Genomic DNA, 27,616 nt, shown 5'->3' with positions numbered 1-27,616 from the left:
AACACCAGCTTCTGCAAGCTTTTGTAGTGGGGCAAACGCTTTGCAGTCAGAGCTTCACGGCATATTTTAAGACCATAACTAGAGACATGATTGTCAGACAAGCAGGATCAAACAGAATTTCAGACAGATGGATAAAAGATATTCAAAATTCATTTAGCGATTTATTATTAATTGAATTCTAATAAGTCACTTGACATTATGCAAATTACAGTAGCACGATGAAAAGTTCCTAACTCCCATCTACAATTTCAAAACTATAATTAGATTCCATGAATACAGTCATATTAGTTATCCAGTAAATATGCATTGCAAGAGGAAAATGAAGACATTCAAAGTTCTGCGAACTGATACCTCTGTTTTTGATTACTATTTCTATTACTAGCAGCTGTAATTAAGTACAATTGAATTACACGTTCAAATGATACTGGCTATTTGGTAAACGTGTAATCAAAGAAGTTAAGGATCACTTGCAGGATAAAAGTCTAGAGTTACACTATAGTGTCAGTGGGGAAACCTAAGAGGGGAAGTCATTACCATTCAAAATCATAGGCTGTGCAGAGGCATGGCTCTGAGGAATAGATCCTTGAATAGTCCTGGGCCAGCATGCAACGGTTGCCTGGCCTGCGTTTCATATAGATCTGCTTCTCACCCATCACACACAGCTCTCCCTATAAAACAGAGAAAAATATGATCTGAATCTTCACAAGACTGAGAGAAATTCTGGAAAGATAAAAAAGAGATTTTCGTTCATGCATTAAGCGAGTGTACTGTGTTTACAGTGACAACAGACAGCCGTGCATCTCTTTAAGTTGACAATAAATCAATACCGTTTAACATTCCTGTTACCTTGTTGTGCAGGTGCCATGTCTGATAATCTCCATCCATGCATCTCCTGCTAAAAAGGCCCTTGTAGTCGATCTTGATCAGTTGCCACTCTGACCGATGGCTGAAGTGTCCAAAGAAACTGGAAGATGATTCACCAAAATGCAAGTTTCTGTACAGATTTCTGATATGATGTGTCAATTGGGCATTTCTTTGATTACATCCACACAGGAGCAAATTCTTCAAGCGTGATATTTGTGTTATTGCTGCTGGACTGTACTTCTGAGTTTCTGCTTACGTGATTATGTGATTGTCAGACTCTGGCTCCATTAAAACTCCATCCACATACAGCGGCGCCAAAGAAAAAGTGTGACGGTCCCATTTCTTTCCTTCATCTAGACTGATCCTGCATTACAGAAGAAAAACAACCATCCATGTTTATCTGCATGTAGTGGCTGAATAAATGGTTTTCCATATGCATGTAACATTAAACAACACAAGCACACGGGTTGTGAAGTGAAAAACAAGGCACAAAGAATGATAAAAGATTTCACTTCATTTAGCTTTTGCCACAGCTGAAAAATGAAGCACCTTGAATTCTCCTCAATGTGAAAAATTATCTCGACACCAAGCTGAACAACAGAACAAATGTTCCTTGGCACATGGTAAATTTTTGAAGGTGACAAAACAACAGCAAAGAGAGATATGACTCAGGTTGTAACACCAGAAATAGATTTGGGGGGTTTCAAATCACCTTCTCAGAGCTTAATCACATTTGACAGGGCTGTAGTGAGCAGGGACATCAAAGTAGATAGTGTTACAAAGCTCCCACAATATGGGGGACTTATAAGGGCATTCTCAGTCTCATATTTCCACCCTGCTCTATTTTTCATTTACATAAAAGCACTCAAACCATCATATTCAACCACAGGGACAAAGCTGTAACAGACTCTTTTCTGTTGGAAATGATTCCGACTGTTCTGAAGCTGCAATGCTGATACAATAATCATGCAAACTTTGCCCATCAGCATTTTAAAACATTAAATGTAATCATACGCTCCATTAAACCCAGGTAATTTCCCACTACAACTCCAACACCCGCAGTTCCTACTTACAGTAATTATGACGTTGGCTGTTGCTAAACAGTAGCTACACCTACCACAAGTGGCGAATAGGCGTCGCTGCATGTAAAACTGCCAACAAAGCCCCTCCGTTGTCAAGAAACCAGACGTTGTGCTCTTCATCAAAAATCTGTATTAACACATTGAAAAATCACATTTGCTCCACTTGTGGCGGCACACATTAATATGAATACATAATCTGTTTAAGGTACCTGCATGCACACAGATGGGTCTCACCTGTCTCCAGCTATTTCCTGCATCAGATGTTATAAACATCCCAAGGTTGGTGGAGGACAGCTCTGTTCCAATATTCCCTGAGTACAAAAACACGAATAATTTCACTCTGTGTGTATTTACATAGCAAAGACTCAATAGCACACCTATATGCACACCTGATAAAAATCGTTATTTTGTGAATCTGTGCATGTCCTCATTTTCCACAGGAGGACACATCTATGATTTACTGCAACATAATCATCTCCTTCAAAATATGAGATTTAGGAGTTGAAGTTTCAGTATCTGATGTCAATGACAGAAAGAGGGCACTGTGTGATTAGATTTGTGTGTTTTGTGGTTGCACTGCTACAATGCATTTATCTGAGAAAGCAGGGATACCTCTGGTGATGGAAAATTAGTAAAGGCTCACCACTTCTGTCAGGTTTCATCTGATCAATTTAATTTATAAATCAAACGCACGTCCTTTAGGCAACTCTACCTGTAGCCACAATAATTCCCGGTACAGGCTTTTTGCTGGTGATGGGTCCAGACGTGTAGGGATTCTCCGACATCTCCAGATGCAGATGCAGCGAACAAAATGGCTGTCAACAAAACGGATTCCAATACAGCACAGATTGAGACAATATGTATCAGACAGATCTTAACACAGACAATTATAATTAGCTTTGCCTTCAAACTACTCTTCCCATTGAGAGAAAAGTGCTAACATTTTCAGAGACCATTTATAAAACAAAGATGCTTTGTTTCTTTCATCTCCTCTGCCAGAAAAAAGACGGAAATGGCTGAGAGGACACAGAGGGCATTTGAATTGTTTCATTCTAAAGCAAACAAGGCATGTAATTAAAATTCCTCAAGATGCACCGATAAAACTGGAAAAATTGATTGAAATCAGTTTCACTCATCTCTCAGACTAAAACGCACTAAAAAACATCAATAAGGCTTTTCAAATGGGTATGGTTGGAGCGGGGGTCAGAAAATACTGCAACCTGCAATTAACTGAACAATATACATTATACACATACGGACTGGATTAGGTGACCATCATACCTGCTGAATAACAACACAGTCACATAATGTAATTCAGTGTAATCTAGCATTTATTAGTCCTGTGTGCCTACAGGTAGAAAATTGAAATCACAAAGGTTAATGAAAAGTCTGGACCCCTGAAACTAAACGTGACGACACTCTGTGCCTCACACTGATAATAAGAATATTCCAGCCAAGCATCTCCTCAGCCATTTAGGAGGCAAGACGGCAAGCCGATGCTGAAGCTGGCACCTAGCCCTGCGCAAATATGGCTCTGAATCAAATAACATCCAAAGCACAGCAGATGAGGTTGAAACATTTGATGAATGATAGATGTCATAAGCTTCATTTCGTATGAAGAAGAGCATCCATTCACTCCTGCCCAAAGGCTCAAGCTCACCAGGATGCAGTGAAGGTTATTTCCAGCCACATCAGAGGCAGGAGCTGGCAGCAGGGACCATGTTTGTCCCTTGTTGTATGTGATGAAAGTCTTGACATGATTGTCCAGCAGTTTGTTGGCGAGATACATGCCATTTATCCCCTCAACCTACGAGGGAAAACAGACAAATGCATTTATTGTCTAAGGTACTTTACAGATAACAATCACATTCAGGATGCTTTGGCCCTAAAAGGATTGCTCAATCAGTTGAGCAACAGAAAATTAATCAATAATAATCCATTCATTGTTTGAGCAGTGGCGAAAAAATTGTGACTGGTAAAAATACTCTCTTACAAGTAAAAGCCCTGCTTTCAAAATGTTGTTTACGTAAAAGTACAGAGGCATTATCAGAAAAATGTACTTAAAGTAGCTAAATTAGAAGTACTCAGTAGACAGACAGGCCCCCTTTGTTTTGATGTGTGTTCATTATTATTGATGAATATGTAAACATTACTAACAGTAACAGTAATGTGTAACTACTTCATGGGCTAATATGTAACAATACATCATATTTTAAAATGTTTTCATATGTGTTCAAAGTAAAATCTTAATCTGAAAAGTAACTATAACTATGAAATTAACAGAAATCTGTAACATTTACTCTAAAATGTAATGGAATAGAAGTATAAAGTAGCATAATATGGAAATGCTCAAGTAAAGTTCCCCAAAATTGTACTTAAGAACAATATTTCAGTATGTGTGCTTAGTTACATCCTGCTACTTCATTTGAGTTGCTGGTAAAAATTAACATCTGGGTTTTAGAGTTTTGTCAGCCAGACAAAATTAGCAATGTAAACTACTACTATGTGATATAACTAAAGAGGGAATTGGCAGCGCAGTGACAGCAGCAGCCCAAGAATGAGACTAATGACGCACCTTATAGAAGTCAACCAGTAGGTTACCGGCAGGTCCTCTGCTGGTTCTTAGATTCTCTAATGAAAGGATAAAGTAGACCCCGGGGGAGTCTGAGATATACAGGCTGTAAGTGTTGTTCTGGTTCCACTCCTGGACTGCAGCAAATACCTGCTTCTCATCTGTACTGATAATATGCATGTCCTGTAGGAAGGTGTGTGTGAGAGAAAGAGAGACAGGTGGAACGAGACAGTGAAAGGAGAATAAAAGGTGCAAGCTTGAAAGCACAAAAGGCACTTGAAAGAGAGACCATCTACTGTTGGAGAGCTGTTCAATAAAGTGTGACATTTCTTCGCTAAATAACACAATGTTATGATTTGATCTCTACAAAACAGGAAATAAAGGTGTTTCAAAACACAAAACAACAATTCCATTTCTTTATGATGAAACATATTTTATCATTTGACAGTTATTTAGTGCTTACCTTCGGTAGACAATATTTAGGTAATTTCATCCTCTTGAAGGATTCTCTCATGTAGGAGACAAAGTAGCTGGCTCGTCCTGACTTGGTTACCTTTGCAATGAGGTCAAACAGGCTTTGTCACTCTTTAAATGGACCACATATACATATTTTAGTGTCACTTCATCTCCCACATTGTTCTCCTCTATTTTAGGCCAGTGAGTCTTTTATTTGTACATTTCCATTTTGATTGATGCAGTACGGTCATGAGAGTATGGGGTTTTCCTACAGAGGACCACGTAGACTGTCCAGGAAATGAAAAAACAAAATGGGATTGGAGGTTTTAATGAGACATCTCTGAGAGAATTTGCCAACATCCCAAATGTGAATTGAGGACATGAGGCTAAAGCGTCTCCTGTAGGAGGTATATTAATTCACAACGCATGACTGCGTTGATAAAATGCTTGCAATTTTGCTCTGCTTTCCACAGTGTCAAAAGCGGACTAAAATTACAAGCACAACAGAAATTATTATCATTATCTCAATTAGTCTAAAGCTAAGAGGCACTGAAAATTGTGTTGGCTTTATCTACAGTGCGTCTTGAAGATCTTAATGCACTACCGCTTTGCCATCCACTTACAGGCAGGGCAACACTACTTGATTGCTTATTTTCTAATCAACTAGAAGGATGGTGTTTGTCCGCCAACACACTACATTAGAGCTCTAATGGAATAATCTATCGAAAATCAATGAGCTGCATTTTCCCAGGCCACATTTTTGAGGATGTTGCACTTGGCTGTTCCTTCTCTCCCAAGAGACTTTGGAGGTGTTGAAGACTGCTTATTTCGTTGTAGCCCAATCGATAACCTCATTACTCTTTGTCAAGTTAAATCCAACTGCCCCAAGCAATGAAAGTCACAAGAAAGTCATCTGTGCCACCACTGCTCCGCGCAGACACTCTCAGTGTCCACTTATTTTCACCAGCATCTTCCTGGTGTCTGCCTCTGCCTCTGACGGTCAATCTCATCTCAGCTAAATGCAATTTGAGCATTTTATTGAATCACCATTTCTGAATCACGCTGTGATATATTTTTTTCATACATTTTCATTCTTACATCGCAGCCATTCCAATCAAGTCTGTGGATTAAGTGTGTTGGAAGTGAAACTGGGTCACCGCCAAAGTATTGCTGCTGCAACATCATATCATATCAAAAGATTAAATCTGTGGATAAATAAATTAAAAGCGAACAGCAAACATTTAGGAGCGTTTATTCGAAATGAAAGACTGCAGAATGATTCACTAGTAACACTGAGCCCTGAACAACTTATATCATTTCATTTTTATTTTCCCGAAACTTAGTTGGAGTCTAACAGGGATGACCAAATGCATCAAGGCTGACCGGCAGGGAGAAAATTACTTAGCCGAGGATGGAAATCAATGACAGTGGAGGGCATTTGAAAATTAAATTTCTAATAATGACCCTGACTGCTGCTGTCTAATTGGAGTCAAAGTCGAGTGAATGGTAATAAGGACGCCAACCTGTCCATTCACAGTTCCTTTCCTGGGTGCTGTCAGCAAACGCAGGCATGGAGTATGTCTGTCTCAAACACTGACACAAACACTGAGTGTGCCTTGACATGAATGAGACAAAACATAATCAAAGCAAACACTGGGCGAGAGGGGAACAGGTGTGTTGGGGAAAGCCATTATGTGGGTTTTGATGGAAACTGGATGCACAAGAGAACACAATAAAGATAAAAAAACAAAAACAAAAAAAAAAAGAAAATCAAAGTTTGCAGAGACAGAAGCCTTTGCGAGAAAAGATGAAGTCAACAGATTAAAGTTTAACAAGTAATCTATTACTATGCAAACCTGCGTGAAGACATATTCATCCTGCACAACAAGTGAGTTGGTGTCTACGTGTCCAGGAAAAAGGTACTGTCTGTTGCCGTCTGTGCATCGTTGGGCTCTGCATTTCACGTACTGTGCGCCTGGAAAAAGGCGAAAGGAAATCAATCAGGAGTAAATTACACCCATTTACCTTCAGCAGTGCTTTGTATGCACTGGAGCTGCTATACAGTATGCATATGCTGAAAAAAAGCTCACAGTTCAGAAACAAGTTTAAGCCGGGGTTACTGTGTAAATAACGAGGAAAACATTCAACCACAATTACTACAGTAGACAGTCGTCCCTTTTGCAGCAGCTGAGATTCTTGTAGTGTCACCACACAACAAAAGTTGTGGGTGTTATTGTTTGAGACAAATAAAAGAATTTGTATGCTAATTCAGACAAAGATTTTCTCACAACAGGAAGAATAGGAGTATATTTTCCAATGCGAGAAACCCCCCGTAATTGGTTTGAATATACTATGCTGTTTAGAAGGGGGGAGTTAAGGTTTGTCTATGAGACACAGGGGATAGATTAAAAAGAAGAAACATCCATCAAGCCACTAAAACTCTCTGTTTTTGTCAGGAGACTCCTATTCTGCTTTACTAGACCTCAGGGACCAATCTGAACAGCAGAACAGGTCTCATCTTCCCCGTGACCTCGCTATAAATGAGAAGCAAGGAGGTCCTGTGGGTCTTGCTACTGCGTCGGACTGGAGTGCAGCACTCACGGCCTTTTGCGATGCGCGTCTCGATGTGGACCACATCTGATTCTCTGTCCAGCCCCATTACCGCCCTTGAAAGAGCGGGAGGAGAAGAAGACGGACAGGAGCAGAAAAAAGTGGAGAAAGATGGGGAAGAAAAGGAAAAATGAGAATGAAATAAGGGAGCAGACCCCAGCTGTAGATGGACATCCCTATTGTGTGAAATTCATAGCAAGATGTTTTTTATCTCCTGTAAATCAGTCAGTGTGGGATCTACGCCACCAGTGGCAATTAATCTCAATTCAGTGGAAGAATCAACAGAGGAAATAACAAGGAGGAGAGGTAACAAAACATCAGCTATCCCCATAAATATCCACCAAAACAAATGTGTGTTGTTATGAAATTGTGGGTGGCTGCAACACCATTTTGAAAAATAGCTCTTTGACATAATGTGCATGAAGAAATGGTTTTCAAGAGCACAAATAATGCATTGTTTCGGGTGCCACTATACCCGCTGCGCTGCTCTTATTTATCAAACGCCTCGCTGTTCATGCATGTGGAGAGGATGTCCTCCAACCAATGTCCTTTCTTTCCTGACTAAAAAGCACTCTTAAGTCTGACACATACCACGACAAACCGGGATAAACGGGCTCACATCAATATTCAGTGCCTTGTGCCCAAGCAGTCAAGATTACTAAATGACAGCGACAACAAAAACAGCATGTCATGTTTGTGCTATGGAAAAAGAAGCAATATGCCTTCAGGTCTACGTGACATGGATATAATCAGCTTTGTGCTTGACTGCATGAGAGAGATCTGTTTTTGACAAGAGGTCACTGGATCCCTCTGACAGCATAGGGTCACGAACACTATCATTATGCAAATGACACAATCAATCACTGTACAAAACAGTTCAAATATAGGAGCCACGTAATCATACCAGTAGAATCGGCCTGGCATCACGTTGTCGTGAACAAGCTGCCATTTCCTCCCAAAGTCCATTGAACTGTACAGCTGCAAGATAAAATTAGGCCACTATTCATCAAGCTTTAGGAGGAAGACATTGTTAATGAGCAGTGCAGCTAACATCACATCCACGGGAGTGTCACATATCAACACGTTTTTATAACGTGGTGTTACGTCTGAATCAGCATAAATGATTTATGGTGGATTCTCTCAGTTACCTTGCTGTCATGACTGTACGCCAGTATCCAGTTCTCCTGTGCAGGGTGGAAGAGCAGGCTCAGGATATTGAAGTTAATGGGATGCTTCTCAAAGCTCGCCCCTTCATCCGAACTGATGAGAACAGCGCTCTCTACCTCTGGGTCGCTAAGCATCATTATCTAAAGTACAGAGGGCCAGACGAGGGATATGGCATTAAAAGAGGGAGAGGGACAGAGATACTGTCTTTAAAAAAAACTAATTTGATGTCAGGACTGAGCTTGTAAGTGATCAGACAGAGAGATAGAAGCAACAGAGAAATGCTGACCTTCTGTTTGTTGGTAGGGCAGACGTACAGGTAACTTAAAACCGTCCTTGAACCCACTTTGTCATTGAGTTTGACGTAGGTGCTTCCATAATCAGTAGATCTGAACACAAACAGAAAACATGTTGCATGTTTGATGAAAAATCCATTAGAGAACTCTCTGAGTCTGATTTTAAAGCACAATACCAGTGTTTTAGCCCGTTAACAGTAAATCAGTTATTCTTTACGTGACTGCATTTCAAATTGATTTTCTACCAGTCAGGCAGCCATTTGCTTTATGGAATGAAAATCAACTTGCAGAGGGAGAGTAGCTTCATGCTAATGTGTATTTTTTGTTCTTGTAAAGCACTCTTTTGCAGTGCTGCATGAAATATGCTATGCTGAAAAAGCGTACTGTCATTACTCCACCAGTCATCTACTGTGGGTGCTTGTAAATTATAAAAGAACCACATGTGGAAAAAAACTCGGAAAATCAGTCACTTACGGAAGAGTCTGCTCTTTATTCAACCAACATGTTTGAGCACAGGGTGGCCGATAGATAAAAAGTAGACCTTTCAAGTTGTCAGTCAGTGTTGCAGAGATATATAAATATATATTTTTACAGAACTGCGATGTGCAAAAAGCCAAATTAAATTAATTAATGTGAAAGGCACCTGTTTTGACCACTTGTGAGCAATTTTTGATGAGTGGGTCCCCGTTTTGCTTGTATCTTCTGCTTTACTAGCAGTGTAGCAAAACTACTTCCAGTTAAAAGTAGCTACAGCCTGCATGAAAAGTCCCTAGACGTCACAGGATTACGTCACATTTGTGATGTCATCACATAGGCATTTACATCTCTTCAAGATTTTGAAAAATTCAAGCAAAAACAAAATAAAGTCAAACTAAATCCAACTAGATTTACCATCAATATTATTTTTCAAGCTGGTGTAATAATATTAAAGTGCATCCAAATCTACCTTTAATTTCGAAAGCCTTTGGGATGCTGTGCAGACTGTGGAACTTAAACATCATGAAAAGTGAGGATAACGAAATATACTCACTCTTTTAAACTAAAAAATGAAACTGAGATAGTCATGGAGATCAGTGAAAGTTGCTATGTTGGCAGCACTCTCTGCCAGTTTTTGAGGATGCACATGTACATGCACATTCAGAAGGGCCCATATTACTGCCTGTGATGAAAATGTGTAGTGCAATAACATACATGGAACAAACTGAACGAGTGACATACTATGACAGACACAGAGAGGGACGATGGAGATGAACCAGCACCTCAAAGCAAATAATTAAATTTACCTCAAAGATTAGCATTGTCTATTAAATGACATGGGGCATCAAAATATGTAGCGAAGCACAAGTAAAAGAATGCTAGATGATGTGATCACAGATTATTGATTTGACAATGCAGGTTTAAAAATATTCAATTGGAAATAACTAGAATTACTAAAGTTAGTAGTTGTATGCCTCTGCTAACCAATTAAGTTCCAGTGTATGTAATATACCGAATGTAGAAAAGAATTTGAAAGAATTGTCCCTCATCTGAGTCAACAGTCTAAGGACAGAGGATGTTGTTTGCTGGACGGATTCTGAGGCCCCTTGAGGCAAATTTGTGATTTGTGATATAGGAATATGTAAATAAAACCATGTTGAACTGTGTTGTTCTCATTCTGCTGCACGTCTGCTTGTGTGTAAATTCATCAACAGCAAATTCCTTGTATGTGTTCACATGTTCACAAAAAGCTGACTCTGATCACAAAGGTTTAGCCATGACAGGAGGCAATTCTTCAAATATGGATGCTGCTGCCAAGAAGCTGTAAAACGAAAAAGTTTTATGAGGAAGGAAATGCATTCAACAGCTCTGTTAGGCCTTAGGAAACACACACAATGGTGAGTGACCATGAATACAAATATTACAGTGTTTACAGGGCACCTTTACCATATCGTAACAACATGTATGTTGCTTTTGTGTGGTAATATATTCTAAATAATAATAATATTCTAGATAATCTAAAAATGTCCTCTAGTTACTACAAGGACACATTCACAGTGTTGCAATCACATTTGACAGCCAACTGTGACTATAAATGCTTTCTGCATTAAAAAAGGTTGACATATTCACCAAGCATTTCCTACTTGCAACTACAATACCATTCAGCAACAATGTAGCTTTGACAAACTCATTATACAGACTTAGCATTCATTTTACACATACCAAGCAAGTCTCCAGTCTTTGCAAGCTGCTTTTCATGCTACACTGACATGTAATGAAACCAACCCCTGCCCGTAAGGTAGGAAATCATTTTATGAATTTGATCAGCAGTAAGGTAAGTGCATACAGTAAATGCAATGTACAGTTAAAGGGCTAAAACATTTGCAGTCTGAATATAACATTCATACATGTGGTGAACACAATGTAAGCTTACAGCAAGTAAGTCATTACTCTCCTTTTGTGCTAGTAGATGTTTGAAAATTGAAAACAGTGAAGAATGAATTTAAACACATCCTTGAACACAGCAGACGTTCCCTTTAATACCGTTTTTTTGAACAGCCTTTTGTTTCCTCGGTTTTCATCCGAATTAGATATTTAGTTTCATCCTCTTCAATTTTCTTTTCAGCTGTGAAAGCGTAAGTGTTGCACTCGGTTGATACAGAGCAACAAATTAGCAACAAAAAATGCGACAAATAACTTTAAGGTAAAATATGTTATCGAAAGGCAGATTATTATTATGATTGAATAAAATTGATGTTTAGGTAACAACATGTAAAGATACTTCCTCTTTACAAAACTGCCTGTTCCTTTCAAGTCCGTGCATCCAATGACAAGGGAACTGTTCGTCATCACAATCTTCATATTTCTCCTCGCCACAAACAGCCAATGCATGCTCTCAGTTCTACCTGAGTGCTTCCAAATGCAATTTCATTGTATAATTGGATAGATACCCAGTGTCTGCCATCATTGTCTGTGCATTAATCTGAATCATCCTATTTGCTGTTGACATTGTCTTCAAAGACTTACCCCTAAACACTTTGTACTTGTGCTTAAGTACTCCTTTCAGTTGGCATACCTTCTGTGGGAGAAAACCTTTAAAATTATATAATTACATTGTGAGGTTTCTTTAACAGGGAAGGCAGCCATCGGAAAACACAAAGAGACTCGATGTGTGTTTAGATAGCTTCTGCAAGTCACCCACTGATCTGCACAATGCATTTTGCCACCAACAGTGGCCTGGAGATGTAGTCATAAATCATTTATTGCGTTATCACAAAAATCATTTACTCCCGTTTCTTTTCATAACATTCAAATCTATGCTTTTCTAATACCCACACTAAGAGCTTTCTTGCAACCCCTGAGGTACACTCTAATTTACTCATGGTGCCATTGTTAAGCAGACACCTTTATGATGGAAGACCTCCTGTACACAATATGGGATTTCAAAACGTGTCAAGTCGGGTGTAAATCTTAGCGGCGCCTCTGGTGAAACAGATATTAATTTGAAACTCTATGCTTGGCGGACTGATGGTCTCTTTTTCACGTGTATTTCAAAATGAAATGAGTTCTCTGCGGGCTATGGGAGAGGTGAGAAAAAAGGCATATCAGAGGCTGGATTGGGCTCTGTGGTATAATCCTTAATGAATTTCATTCTTATTTATGACCTGACAGGGCACTGTAACTCACCTCTCAATACATACTGAATGGAATTACTACTGCAGCTATACAGTAGCAATTGCATGTCAATTGTTCCTGAAACAAAAGGTTAGGGATGACAATCAATCAAAAACTCCATCAGGAAGTTTCTAGGTCAGAGGAAAAGGACTGCAGATCCAAACAAAGAATCCCTCAGATGAGTCTTCCGATTTATCTTTCAGAAACTGCCTTTCAAAAAGTTTCTTTGCTTATGATGGACAGAAAATAGTTTGGGCCATTTCCAAAAGGTTGTTGCAGTCTCTCTTGTGTTATTTGTGGGATTGCATGAAGCAAAGAGGAGGATGCTTTATTTTCAACTACTTCAGATTGCTTTATTAAAAGATACTTTATATTGGCTTCCTGTGTAACTTGACTGTTCATATCCTAGCAAGGGAGAACACTATAAATCATACTTACAATATACTGCACTCTCTGCAAATGCATTATTCTTATTGTTCTTAGGGCTGTGCTTCTGAATTGTTATAAACTTCTTGAAATGAAGCCTTCCCATTTCTATTTAGGCCGAAAAGGAAAAATAGCAATGATTAAAAACAAACTTACCTCCACAGTGAGCTCTCAGTAACAGCACCCAGATTGAAGTCATACAGCTTAGTCAAGATCAGGATCACCTACAACATAACAGCAACAGACATTTAATTACATGCCAACGTCTGCACTAAAAAGCCTTTGCATAAGTGCCTCACCGGCATACATTACCTGTCTACACCTAATGACGTGGAAGAAATACAACATGTCAGCTACATTCCTTTACCAATAAATATCGGCCTCATACAGTATGCTATCCCAAAGACAAGTGATCCTCATGTTGTCAAGAGATGTCACTCTGTTGGTGGCAGGATCTGAAAAAAATCCATGTGGGCTGTCAAGAATTGTGTCTGCATCTCATGTGGAATGATACCTACATGACAGAAGAATTTGAACATAATTGTTCACTGAACAATGAAAAGAAATGGCTGCTCTGCACCACTCTTTCTAATTCCCTTTCTTCTTTTTCTACTTTTGTCTTTCTTTTACCTTCAAAATAGTTAAGTAGCTGAGCTGCAAAAAGCACTAACAAATGCTGAACTCGAATGTTGATGGAGGATGTTATGTCACCCATTTTACTCATTGGAGTTCCAGTTTGGGCTAAATGCTTTTGCGTGTTCTCTGAGGATGGTTCGACAATGTGTTTCAGGGGAAACAAAAATGTAGCCCATAAAAGCCTGCCAAGGCACAGAGGGCAGAGTGAAATGGTGTGCAAACGAATTATTGTCACTCCAATGGCATTATAAATGACTTCCCATGGGGATGCTCATAACTCAGGATAGAAAAAAGGGGGTTGGGGTGGAGAGTTTAGGGCAGGGCTTGGAGGGAGAGAGAAGGAATAACAATCAAGGAGCAGAAACATGGCATAATATGATGATTTTTTTTTCTTTTGAAAAGCCTAAAAGATGGGTCAAAAGCTCAATTACAGTGAGTTTAAACACATTAACCTTATGGGACCCACGGAACGAGTCATTAAACCGAGAAAAGCCACACAAGACTTGGAGGAACAAAGACATGCCTCTAAGTCTGCTTTGAAAATGTTAAAAACCCAATTGACCCACAATTTAGCCATCAAACAGCCACTGAGCGTGGATGGGACTATCTGGATTACAGGTTAATTAACCAATCACACAGAGAGATAAGCATTTGCATAACTAAATGCACCATGTCTGCAAGGTCCAACACTGGAGTCTGAATCAATTTGGAGTACAGACTTAGTTAAATGGCTGTGATGTTAGGCCTAATTGCCTGCTTTGAAAAATAGATACGAGAGAAAAACTCAGCCAAACTGTTGATCGTTTGTCTCTTCGGGTCTCTCTTGCTAACAACAATGAGTCTGTGCCATGGGACATTATAAATACTACGAGGTAAATTGAATCTGGAATTGATTTTATCAGTGTCAAACTAGAGGCAGTTCGCTCCTAACCGAAGGGATTCAAATATCCAGCACTGCAAATTAATTGCATGAACAACGAATAAATGTTCACAGTTTTACAGGTTTCAATCACTCGCACCACTTTGCACATGGATCCAATTTAACCAAACGCTCACAGATTTCGTTGAGGACGTAAAACAGCCTCTAAAAATAGCCTAAAAATGGCAAAACTTGGTAACAGAAAGCCTCTTAGCACCTCAGCTGTAATTGCCATTAGAAGCTCTGTCTTAACTGTTGTCAACGTGTTTGTGCGGATGGCTCATTAACAAAAGCTGACCCAATGAATTGGGTCAGTGAAGATCTACCTCAGGGACCAACAGACTAGTGAGGCAGATGACTGTTTGGATGATTTGTCCCTAAGTGGATACATCAAGAGTACATCACTGGAGACTGTGTGTTCCCACGTCCTTAGCATTATTGATAGGCTGTGAGTCTGTGCCTCATGTCAATAGGGAGCAACCTCTATACATTCAAATGCTGAGACTGGTGGCGGGGGAGGGGGACAGGACTTGCACACCAGATGCGTGAATTCCACTATATGAACACGACAAATGAAGTTGCATTAAATGAAGTTGCATTCGAAGAGTTTATGGTGCAGCCTTGCATTTATGTAAATACTGGGGACAAACAAACACAAAATGGCTTTCAGAATTATTTTGAGCCTTCTAGGTAAATACAATTTTCCATGCATATCATCGCTCACTTGCATACATGAAATTAAGTAAGGACCCTCGAAGGCCAAAAGCAGTGCATTTATTCATGTTTATGTTTTATTGATGTGAGCAAAGAGAGCTTTGCCCCAGGAAAGTCAACCAATCATTTTTTCAGATTGGCTCTCACCCTCCAAGGAGTTGGGTTTAGTCATCCTTTTATCCCCACATTCTATTCTTAACGCTTTCTTTCTCTTCTTTGCTTCCTTCTTTTGCTTTCTTTTCTTCTTGCTTTTCCTATCTTTTTCATTCACTCCTCCAATCTCTCTGTCTCTATTTGGGGGTTTCTTTCGTTCTTTTAAAACTCAGGTATTTTCTTTTGCTGTGTTTTGTTTTTTTTTTTGCATCCAGCATATTTCACGAGGAAACTACGTATATAGAGGACAAAAAAAAAAACATTAAAGGCACATCACAGTCAGATGCTCTTTGGCCAGGTGGAGATCTTAACTGAATAGACACCTTCCATGGCAACAAAGGTGTTACAGTCATAATGTCATTGTGATATACTGTATCAGCTAAAAGCAAGTCCCTCATCCACACACAGACCGACACACTCCACTTGCACAGGCATTCAAGCATTCAGCCTATGCATTTATCCATGCATTCACAGACACAGACTGTTGGGACAAATCAAATCTTCAGAAATTCTATATCAATTTTTCTTTTTTGCTCCAGTTTTTAGAGTGCTTCAGTGGGGCGTGAAAGGCATCTCAACAATATGTTGATGGCCAGAAGATTTTCTGTACAGCACGCACTTTAGGTATGAATCATCTCTATGTATTATACAGCAATGAGGCTGTTAATAAAATGAATTACACTATCTGTGCAGTTCTATTGTGCTTTCTATCATCATACTTCAAACGGAACCTGTTGCTTATTGAGCCACCAGTAAGCATCATTAAGGCGGCACCCCTCAAACATTATTTCTGCCTAATTGGGTAGTCAAGGGGAAAAAGGGACCCTCACTCTAAAAATCACACCTCCAGATTGTTGTCTCCGTTCTTCTCAGGAGTAACACATCACGGGATGTAGGAACAATCTTTAGAAATGTGAGAAATACAGACACTTTCATGTAGATTTGGCTCTGCTTTTGAACTTAACCGAAGGGGACAACTGAAGGATCTAAATTAATTTCCAAGGGACCTCCAAAGTTGATAACAGTGAATGATGTAAGGCTCTTTGTAATAACACGGCTAACGGCTCATGCCTGGAAAAGCATTGACACATATCTCTATTTTGTTTACCTTTAGCATCCTGTGAAAAGTTCACCGTTAAAATGATACAGATTTACATTTTCATGAATACACATGAGCTTTTGTATATTGTACTCTAGGGTAAACACATTCATACACAGAGCCATCCCCTAGGAATAACCCTTGTCTATTTACCTCCTCTGAGTCCAACCACAACATCAAAATATCTGACAACTCGCTGAAATGTGCCAAAACTAATTAAATCATTTCGTAAATATAAGCTCTTAAGCTGATTTTCACCCAAATGTGCCACGTTCCTGTCAGCTGACTTGAGGTCAGTTTTTGCCACCTTATCATCTTTGATAAAACAGACTAAAGGTGGGTTTGGAATCCGTAAAGTGATTGAATGAAACATAATCCGACAAGCATTGAGTGCAGGTGTACTTTTACTTACGTGGGCTTTGTGTAGATGCACATGTACAGTAAGTGTACATTTTTGTGTTTTTCTTATTTAGTACTAGAGAGTCAGGCTTTAAAGGTGTCCTGTTCTACATAATAATTGTAGCATTTATAGCAATAACAATAATAACTTTATTTAACAAGAAAAGTGACTCAAATAGATTAAAGTAGTGACAGGTTTATTTCCACTCTGTAATATAAATGCTTAGTGTGTATCTTTTGAAGTGTCTACAGTCAATATTTTTATACTTAGGGTGTGGGTTATCAAACCACAGTGTGAAGGGGTTGCTCATAGTTACAGAGAACTGAAGCGCTGCCCAGCTCTACAGAGCTTTATAGAGAATTAGCTCATTGTTTTGATTTTCTGGTCCACAGCTTTACTGTTTTGGTTCATTCCTCTCGTCACACATCTCATAGTGCTGTTTTTGACTGCTGCATATAGCTGTTTTCAGTGAAAAGCTCTGATAAAGCCACTGTACGCTACTGACCAGCACCAAGCCGCAGACAGACACAGGTAGAACATAATGAGCACAGTGGATCATTTAGCAGCTAAATATTAGAGCATAAATATTTCCTCCAGGCACTGGTAGACAACAAAAACAAAGCTCCAACAAAACCGAGCTACAAGAGAGTGAATCTTTGTCAGATGTCGAAAAACACGGCTTCAAATGATGTTTTGTCAGATGTCAAGAAACATGACTTCAAATGATGTTGATAATGTGGCTCAGTAATTGCTGAGTGTGTAAATAAGCGACTGCTAATGGTAGGTCAGTGTTGTGTTCAAAACTGATTTGGCTGGGATCCGTAAAAAGATTGTTTGTTTATATTATGTGTAAATGCTTGAAAACAATAGTATCTTTCCTTTCCTAATCAGCCTTAAAAAAAAATCAATATCAGTTGAGCTTTAAAGAATAACTAGGACGGCTATTTTTAAATATTTTGGATTCGAAATGACTGGTAGGTACAAAAAGCTTTGGAACTGGTCCAGTAGATCGCCTCTGACGGCAGCCGCAAATGAGCTACGATGGCTGTAATGTAATCCTTCAGGGCACCCGCGCCCATCAAAGCATGTCCACTGAAAGTGCTTGTTTTTGCAAGTGACAGGCTCAGATTGTTATTCAAAGTGTCTGTCAACATTACAGAGAGGATCCCTACATAGACAAACCTGCAAGATTAACCAGAAACAGCCGTTTCTGAGCCATATCACTCAGTTCAAAGTCACCAGACTCCATTGACAAAACAGTAATTTTACCTGGCAGAGCATGGGAGTTGCTTGTCTAGTTGCTGTGACTTACATGTAGCGTATTCAAGATACAAACTAACACAGAAGAAGGCAGTGGTAGACCAGCAACGCCCATGGTCAAAAGTTTTTGTACATGCCGGTAATTTCAAACACAAAATATGTAAAAACAGGTTTCAAAATACCTTAAAAGCATTGGTTGAAAATATCATTTAACACAGACATGCAGTATAAACCCATAAAACAGATAAAATATGAACAGGGTAATCAACAAAACAGATCAGATCAACAACAAAATGTAAATCTAATTAAATAAGCAGTCTATATACCATTACAAAGGACATAAAACCTGATAAACAACAAAGATATTACTTTAATTGAGACATAACCATAAAAACTCTGGTGATATATCCTAAAATTTCTACAGAATAAAAAGTCTCCACTAAACCATAAAGAACATTTTTGAGAGCAAATGGGGTGTGTAATAGGCCAGCATAGGATGTTACCAAGCTTTTACATACATTTTCAAACCTGCGTCGTAATGTTGATTACCCAAAAATTGACTCTCTGCCACTGCCACTACTGCTTTGAATAAGAAGCAGAAGAAGTCATTTGGAAGAGGAAGCGGTATGAAAAACGTAGAACACGGTGGGAAGAGCCAAGCCTACCAAATAATACAGATCCGTGGAGGCCCCCTAATGCACCCTGGCCATTATCAGACACCAAAAGCTGGCACAAAAGCTGGAGCAAGCTGAGACCCCATTGTTCACCTCACTACACCGCACTTCACTGGCCTATTCTCGCAGATGCGATCCTGAGGACACGAAAAATAAAAACCTGTTTCATCTGTTGCTAAGCTCATTACATTCTCAACTTCATTAAGAGAAGGAGGACAGAAGCCAAGGGCAAGACAGAGTCACTTGAGTAATTTGACAAACACTGTGTTTTCTTTAAGTCAACTAGCTAATTAATGTCCCAGATCTCCAACCCACACTGAGAACATTTCAGGTCTGTTGCAGACTATCGCTTTTAATTTTCATTTCTTGTGATATGAGAGAAAGATCACCAGCCAAGCACAAGAAAAAGCATTGTTTCGCTTCCTTTGTTGAGCCAAATGAGATTAAGAAAATCACATCTAAAGTGTAAGACTACCGGTGTAGATGCAAAAAACAATTTGTGTATCAAAATGAACTCGAAACTTAGGTGTCAGAACACATCCAACATAGTAGACATAAATTGCAGGTTCTTTTTTTTCTCTCATAAGATTAAAGATTAATATATTCATGCATCTATTACAAATTATCTGATGCAAACACCTGCAGAGAAAAGAAATACAGTATTGGTTACAAATTTGCATACATTTCTTTAAGGCTTGACAGCAGTGAGGGCAAAATCAAGATGCACTGCAAGTGGGTGGAGGGATAAAAACACAACATCTTGATTGTGGCTCTGTGAGGACGTCTCCAAAGTACAGCACTTAGCGGAAAAGACAAACTGCTTTTAAGAGAAATGGTGCGGTCGAAGAGAGGCCTTACTCTGTCCTCATCTTATCTGTGGACCAAATTGATTGTTTGTACTTTTGTGGGTGAAAACATACTCCGGGGACGCTGCTTTCATCAACTAAACCTCAGCGAAATGTCTCTTGTGTATTAGTCTCCTGTCTGTATGTTTGCTTATCCCCGGGACTCCTGAGCTTTGGTCATATAGCCCTGATGCTTTGAGCATCAGAGGTTTCAGCAATCAATTGAGTCCATTATGGGGGAAAATTAATGAAATGGACTGACTATAAAAGAGCTTAACTTAAAAAGCAGCTGTATTGTGAGGACGTTTTGTGCCTATGTTATATCTCTGCTGCTAGCAACAATACATACTAAACTGTGCTGTTTGTTATGAGGATAAAAGGATAAAAGATTGGTTTGCTTTATTTCAGGGGCGGCTGTGGCTCAGAGGTAGATTGTCCATCAATCGGAAGGTCGGAAGTTCGATCCCCAACTCCTCCAAGTCAGCATGTCGAAGTGCAAGACACTGAACCGTAACTTGCTTCAATGTGTGAATGTGTGTGAAAGAATAGTCTCCAACTCTGATTCCTCCTGTATGAATGATGGGTGAATGGGGATTTAATGTGAAAGCACACAGAGTTGTCAAAATGACTAGAAAGGCGCTATACAAATACAGACCATTTACCATTTCTTTAGCTGGAAGTAAAAAGTCAATGAAATATGTTGGACTTGGTATAGAAATCTACACCGCAGGCCATATTTTTTTTCCTCTTTGTTTTCATGTTGATGTCACGGCACAATGAATTACGGTTTGCACAAAAAGGTGAAAAACAAGGAAGGCGGCATTCAAGGACAAATTTGATGTCACTTTTAGAAGTCATTTGAATGTTTTGACACATTTGACAAAGTTTTAGTCACATCCCGTGCAATTTTAAATTTACTTGATGCACTGTAAGTGGTGTGGAGAGCCAAAAATGCATTAGCATTTCACTCTCCCAGGTTTTTTGTTCTGCGCAGCTCATATTAAGTCTTCTGCGGTTGAAGTTACAGTAGCATGTCTACATTTAACCTTTTTGTGTCCAATCCTGTTACTCATTAAGCCAGAGAATGCGATTGCAAATTTATTTGGCTAAAATATGACAATATAAAATCTTAGGAAAGAAAACTGATTTTGGATAAGTTTGAACTCTAATTAACATTTTGGAGAACTCTGAGCCATGTACCGCTATTCAGACATTTCTTCCAGTCTCTTCTGTTCCTTCACAGAATTGGCTTCTAATGGCTCGGCTTCTGCCTGCAGGGATCTGAGTTGGAGCCAAAGGCGGTAGTGGGTCCAAATTGAGATTTTGGAAGAGAGAAGCCCTCCACCTAAAATGACCCCTTCACTGCCAAAAGTGCTGAGAGATTCAGATCATGAGCTAAATGTGTCACAAATATCCCTGTTTTGTCATTTTCCGCATCATGTATTTGCATTTTTCCAGTTTGGAGACTGGTTACTGTTTAAGGCTTAACATCTGCAGTTACAATTATACACCACTTGTTCATTTGGCTAGTTGAACGCTGAGGGAGAGTCACTGGTAGGATTATGTTTTGGTGGGTCAGCGTTGCCAAATTGAGCAGTTTTCCAGCAGAATTGGCAAATAAAATTAGTTTGAAGCATCATGTGATATATGGGCTACTTTTTATGTGTCATTTGAGCAGTTTCCCCTGACAAAATAACAAAAAATGTGTAGATGCTGTACTGTGGATGTACTCTTATGATTGAAATTGACAGGGCATTGAGTTCAGTGAGCTCTGCACACGGTTACTGATAACTGATGACTGACAAAACCAAATGTCATTTCAGTTCATTACAACAAGGCTGAAACAAAGTCATAGTTCTGCGATGAAAGCCTCATAAAAGCTTACATCTGTTTATAAAAGTGATGACCTTCACAGTTTAATGTAATGTGATATGAAAGACTTGCTGTAGATCATTTTTCATTACTTAAACCATAATTACACTAATAAAACAGAAGAGCAACTGAATACCTAATTTTTCATCTTGCATTCACATGGAGCCACAGAACATAACACTGATTTTTTTTTCCCCACCACAGAGAAAATCCTGCTAATGTCCATCATCTCCACCTGGCAACACTGGTGGGCATTCAAAGAACTTTAGTAGCAGGGCACTTTGCTTACAGTTACAATCTTGAACATCTCCATTTCGTTCTCTCTTGGCAGCATCTATGACGATAAGCGGTAAGCAGTAAAACAGTGTCGCCTGTCTGATGTCAGTTGGCATTTGTTTTACTTGCAGCAGAAGCCAGATAAAACAGTGCACCGCTTCACATGCAAGTGAGCTGAAGACATGAATGTATTATAAGAGGGAGTCTGTTGCATTGGCTCCACCTACCCTCTCTGGCAGAACAACCACAGCAGGGTGATGGAGAACACGTCACCAACTGTGTGCTGCCACGGACATCAAACTAATCTTCTGGTAATACTGCAAATGCAAGCAGCCATAACTTCAGTCACCACTGTGTTACCTCATTCAGCGTTAATTAAAATCTTCAAGATTATTACTTGAAGGTTAGGACAGGGGGTATTAATTAACATTAAGTAAATATGTTGTGCTTCAAGCCACTACTATGTTTTTCAATACTAATACTAAATAGCAAGATCACCAGCTTTATCGTGTTTTGGGGTCTAGGTCTAGGTTCTACTGTCTGAAAACAGAAGAACATTTTGCAGATAATCTAAGTATTAACATTTTGTGATTTACTTGAGGGGTTAATTAACAATGTTTCCTCATTATGTTGATAGAATACATAATATCTGGTCTTCATTATGTTTTTGCAGGTATTTGTTATGGCACATTAGCAGCGCTGTACATTAATCATCATTCCTTGGAGACAGTGTTGATAATGTGGGTCACATTAGGTCAATATTGTTGATTGTTTGGTTATCATACAGTGTTTATTTGGTTGTATGTTTATTCGGTTTAGCTATCTATTTGTTTGTTTGACTGCTTTGGTCTTTATTTGTTTGCAGACTGGGTCACAGATACATTCACATTTTCTGTTATTCACAGTAATATCAAGATAAACTACCAGATCCTTACTTTTTACATCCATTTTATGTCATCTACCATCTTTAAAAATGTTTCCAGGACATCTTCATTTTACTGAGAGACATGTTTGGACGAAGCACAATAAAATATGTGAAATTTCAATTACTTCTGTGCGGGAAATTAAGCCACTGAAAGAGAAAGCAAGAGAATACAGCAAAGAAAGAAGAAATGAATGAGGATAAAATGATAGATGGGGATGACTAGCACTGTTTAAGTGTATCTAGTAGGAAAACAAAGCATGAAATCAGGAATTAAAGACCACTGGCTGCAGCTTTAGAGGTACTGTGAAATGGTGACACTAGTTAAGTTAGAATACAATGAGATGTTACTTAAAATTCAATGCTTAGTTGTTTAAATAATTTAAAGGCATGACATTCTTATTGATGTCATTTCACATCCGTTCCAATACCGTCATTAACTCATGTAAAAGATGTGTAGTTTCTGTCAAGTCTCATCTCAGCAAAAAGATTTTGATGAATATTATATCATAAATTCTGAATAACTCTCGTAATTTTGTCCATTTATAAAGCTTCTGATTTTGTCTATAACTCAGTTTTATTTTTTGTTCAAAGCACAAGCAACTAGTCATTTTAAAGGATTTGTTCTAGGATACCCACTGAGTGAATATTCTGTATGTGTCATTTGGTGTTTGGAGGTTTTCCATCATCTCCATTGATTGCGGTGTGTGTGTGTGTGTGTGTGTGTGTGTGGTGCTTTAGCTGGGTCTTTTCTATCTCACTAGATAGGAAAAACCATTTCCACCTGCACCTAATACATTCCTGTCACTGTAAACTGCCAAGTCAAACCATTATTTAAGCGGACTTTCTCCTGAGCAATCCCAGTCATCTTTAAACATGATACTAACTGCTGTGTTGCTTCAGGCACTATGCTGCTTCAAGGCCCAGTGAGGTTCAGTACACAATGTAACCAAACTTTGGTCATTTGGTATGTCTGATTTTAGGAGTAGCTTAACTAGAGGACTTAACAAAATCAGCCATGACCTTTAGGCATAAAAACTTCTGTGTCCCAGTTTGTGTAAACTCAGTCGCCATGATGATTAATAAAGAAATCATCACACAATTTGAATATCATGATTTTCCCAATCAGAAAATGCATAAATTTGTTTTCATAACCTAATCACAGCTATAGTATGTGTCTGCCACACTGCGACAGTTATTAAACTAATTAATCACATGCAAACCTGTCAAATATGATTCTGCACCCGCTTTGTCACTTTGATTAAAATTGAAATATAAGTGTGTGTGTGTGTGTGCGTATGTGTGTGAGTGTGTTAAACAGAGAGAGACGGAGACCGAAACGGAGGCAGAGGAGAATCAAGTAGTGTGATTGAACATACAACTGATGGAAGGCCTTTATTTGCCGCTGAAAATGCACTTTGTGAGGCAAACCTCCAGTCTAACTAACTGCTGTGGAAGTGCTGAGAGCCTATGTTGATGTGATGCATTAAAGTCCCCGAGCACAAATGATTAATGAAAAAAAAGGGCACACATGCATGTTATTGTGGAGTAAAAAGTGGAATTTCACTAAATTATTACTACAGACTGGGTGAAACTTGTATCCTGTGCGCCATAAAATAAAACTGAGCCAAAACAACAATGGGAAATGCTGCTTTTTTCTCAGCAAACATTAAAAAAAATTGCCCATCCAGGCTTCTGAGCTCTATCAGCATCTCACAATCACATCAGTGGACAGTGCACCCCTAAAGGCTTGAGACGAGCTGGATTAATGAACAGACTTATGGTGCTGACACCCCGAGGGACAAGCAGGTAGAGAACGAAAATGGCTGGCAGAAAGAAATTATCTCGATGTTTGCTTTGTTTTTTTTCCACTGGCAACCACTTAAATCCATTTTTAGTAAAAGATCTGAAACTTAACTGACAATGAGTTGAATCAGGTGGTGTATGAACAATAATGTAAACATAAACTCTTGAAAAAGCTCTTTTGAAATATAAAATGTTAAATTGCGGAGCTGCTGCAGAATATCCCTATACAAAGTGTGTCACAGGGGGGAAACATTTGTACTGAAATGTTAAAATGCGAACCACCTTTGATTTTCATCAAACATAGTACAGATCAAAATCCCCTTAGCCAGCAACCGGGGGGTGAAAGAATGATGAAAAGTGCATGAATAAATGGTTTAAGGTCATATATCAGCCCCTTTGACGGAGCATCATGTGACTTTTGCAGCGAGATCTTACCCGATTTATAGCTACAAAACCAGGGAAATGCAGTTGTGTGAGTAGAACATGAAAGAGAAATGTGGGAAATTATAAGAAAAACAAAACCACATTGAAACTTTCCCCTTTCTTGTATCTGAACCCTACATTCACAGCTTTTTAATGCACTTTTCATCATCCTGCAACACCCACAAACTCTGGTCAAACACCTTTGTGAATTGGGAAGCCATTCCATTTGATTTTATGGATCAAGGAGTTTCTATGCAACCAGCTCTGGCATGTTAAATGAAATGGCTGTCTATCTAATGAACCGGTTTTAAACACAAGTGTCCCCCAGGGCAGTGCCATTTCCTCTTTTTTATTGTCTATTTATACCGATGAGATTATGTGCAACAATAACTGCCTCGTTCTGATTAAGCATGCGGACAACGCGGCCCAGGAGGCCTCGCTGATTCCCAGTCAGTCACAACAGAAAAAGACGATGTTACAGAGCTGACAGATTGGTTTGACTCTCGCCACTTAAGACAAAACATAACAAAAAAACCCAATGAGATTTACTCCACGGCTAAGGTAAACAGCTGGCCTCATCAATGTCCAGTTCCTCCCAGGGCAAGTTCCTAATAGATGATGGCCAGACCTTTACTCTTATGGTAAGTATTACTTACACATATAGCATCATTTCTGCAGCAGCAAGCTCAGGAGGGGTGTGATGTCAATAAAGACGCTCATTAACTGTCCTCGTCTTCAACGCAGTGTCCTAGTTTGGTCTGTGAGGAGCTTGAAAAAATGGTCAATCAGGAGCCTAAAATCATTTGGCTGCCAATAACTCCCTGATCACCAGCTGGCTTGCACACTAAGACTTTTGCCTTCGGGGGGGGGGGGTCTGCATCCCTTGAGTGTCCGATGTGCTGCAATGGCTGTTTAAAAAGATTACCACCACAGCCATATCACAGCGTGAACACCCATGTGAGGCAAAAGACTGTAACATTGACTTGCCATACAGGAAATCCCCAGCCAAGGGTTTTTATTAGTAATTTTAATTAGTGTAATTTCTATTTTTGTTCACATATGTGCCACACATCACAATAAATTACGAGCCTGCACATTTCCATCACCATTCACATTCAGGGCAGATGTACGAAGCGAGAAACATGTAACACTCAATAGTATGTGTATTGAAGCATGAATTTAAAGGGGAAATTCATACAGTATTATTCTCATGTTTGAGTCCAATCAATGTTATCTGAGAGACCAGAGTCCTATGACTCGAGGCTTTGATGTCCCAGACAATCACAGAAATCAAATAATAGTTGGGAGTCTGATTCATGGACAGATTTAAGGTTTTATAAGATGAAATTCTTTATCATATCTGAACTCTGAAGATCCCCCACTGGTGGTTTTACCATCACCTTCTACATCTTTCTCATTTCACTCCCTATAGGATTTCACATTTTGGCCTGATCACAGGCAAAGTCTTGAAGTGAATATTTGATTTAAGTACTCTAGACTACAGGAATGAAGTAATTTTCCTTCAAATGTCCCTTTTAGATTGGATTTATTATCAGTCATTTGCATCTAATATAGCCTGAGCTCTAACATCTAGCCATAAAATGCCATCAATTTAAACTCTGCAGCTCCAGTCGTACTTTTGGGACGACAGACAGGGGTTCAGACTGTATAAATCTCAAATGTTGACTGGCTGCAGCGACAAGCCCATCAGTGATGATCCAGTGAACAGTATCCTGCAGAACAAAAGGCCATCGTTGGTGAAGATATCTCAAACCAACAACATATTTCAAGATAAATCCCACAAATCAGATTGTATTAGGTGCATTTCTGTGGGGTTTTTTTCCTGTCCACAGCGGTGCATCAACATGGCCACAGTCTGTGATGCCTCTGACATTATGATATATGTAACCAAACAAAAAATGTACCAGATAAAAAAAAATATAAGTAGAGGTTGTATAATTTAATCCATTCAGTGAAATACTGTATATCTGCATTTTGGTTGGGTTTCTGGGACACAAAAATCCTCTGATGTGGTCCTAGATTAATGTTGCTGCCACACACCCTTCTGCCCAGCAAACTGAGGTAATCTGAATTACCTGAAGTAAAAAAGGCAGAGAAGCTCCTGTCTTTTGTACAAAGCTGCTTGTAGTTTTAAGATCCTTGTACCTGATAAACGCTGGAGCTTGCAAACACTCCTGCATGCTGTATATGTAAAGCAAGAGATAAAATCTCCATGGCTCCGTCTTTGTGATGGTAAAATGGTGTGTGTGTGTGTGTGTGTGTGTGTGTGTGTGTGTGTGTGTGTGTGTGTGTGTGTGTGTGCGTGCACGCGTGTGTGCAGCTGTTGTGTGTGTGCCTGTGTGTGAGGGTGGGTGGTGATCTGGGTGGTTGCTGCAGTGTCTTGTCATCCATTTAAGTTGTACACATCAACCTGTTTAGAAGTGCAAAGCTTGGCAACATTTCATATTGCAATGCTGCTTTAAATTAGACAACTCC

The 27,616-nt window shown here is 39.2% G+C and overlaps 1 protein-coding gene across 1 annotated transcript in view; it reads right to left on the bottom strand.

Moving 5' to 3' along the window:
* The window catches only part of LOC139210544 (VPS10 domain-containing receptor SorCS3-like), a 38,915-nt gene that overhangs the window by 9,947 nt on the left and 1,352 nt on the right, over positions 1 to 27,616 (bottom strand). The window contains exons 2-16 of the mRNA XM_070840581.1: positions 13,278 to 13,345; positions 9,038 to 9,137; positions 8,733 to 8,891; positions 8,489 to 8,562; positions 7,576 to 7,640; positions 6,831 to 6,949; positions 4,982 to 5,071; positions 4,522 to 4,701; positions 3,607 to 3,753; positions 2,659 to 2,761; positions 2,181 to 2,257; positions 1,982 to 2,073; positions 1,121 to 1,228; positions 847 to 964; positions 535 to 668 (exon numbers count right to left, since the gene is read on the bottom strand). Of these exons, the coding sequence (XP_070696682.1) occupies positions 535 to 668; positions 847 to 964; positions 1,121 to 1,228; positions 1,982 to 2,073; positions 2,181 to 2,257; positions 2,659 to 2,761; positions 3,607 to 3,753; positions 4,522 to 4,701; positions 4,982 to 5,071; positions 6,831 to 6,949; positions 7,576 to 7,640; positions 8,489 to 8,562; positions 8,733 to 8,891; positions 9,038 to 9,137; positions 13,278 to 13,345 (1,634 nt within the window). The remainder of the gene's footprint in view (positions 1 to 534; positions 669 to 846; positions 965 to 1,120; positions 1,229 to 1,981; positions 2,074 to 2,180; positions 2,258 to 2,658; positions 2,762 to 3,606; positions 3,754 to 4,521; positions 4,702 to 4,981; positions 5,072 to 6,830; positions 6,950 to 7,575; positions 7,641 to 8,488; positions 8,563 to 8,732; positions 8,892 to 9,037; positions 9,138 to 13,277; positions 13,346 to 27,616) is intronic.

The sequence above is a fragment of the Pempheris klunzingeri genome, chromosome 12 (assembly GCF_042242105.1).
Source record: "Pempheris klunzingeri isolate RE-2024b chromosome 12, fPemKlu1.hap1, whole genome shotgun sequence".
Taxonomy (NCBI): domain Eukaryota; kingdom Metazoa; phylum Chordata; class Actinopteri; order Acropomatiformes; family Pempheridae; genus Pempheris; species Pempheris klunzingeri.
Note: the sequence above shows the minus strand (reverse complement) of the source record. Positions and strands in the feature narration are given on the sequence as shown.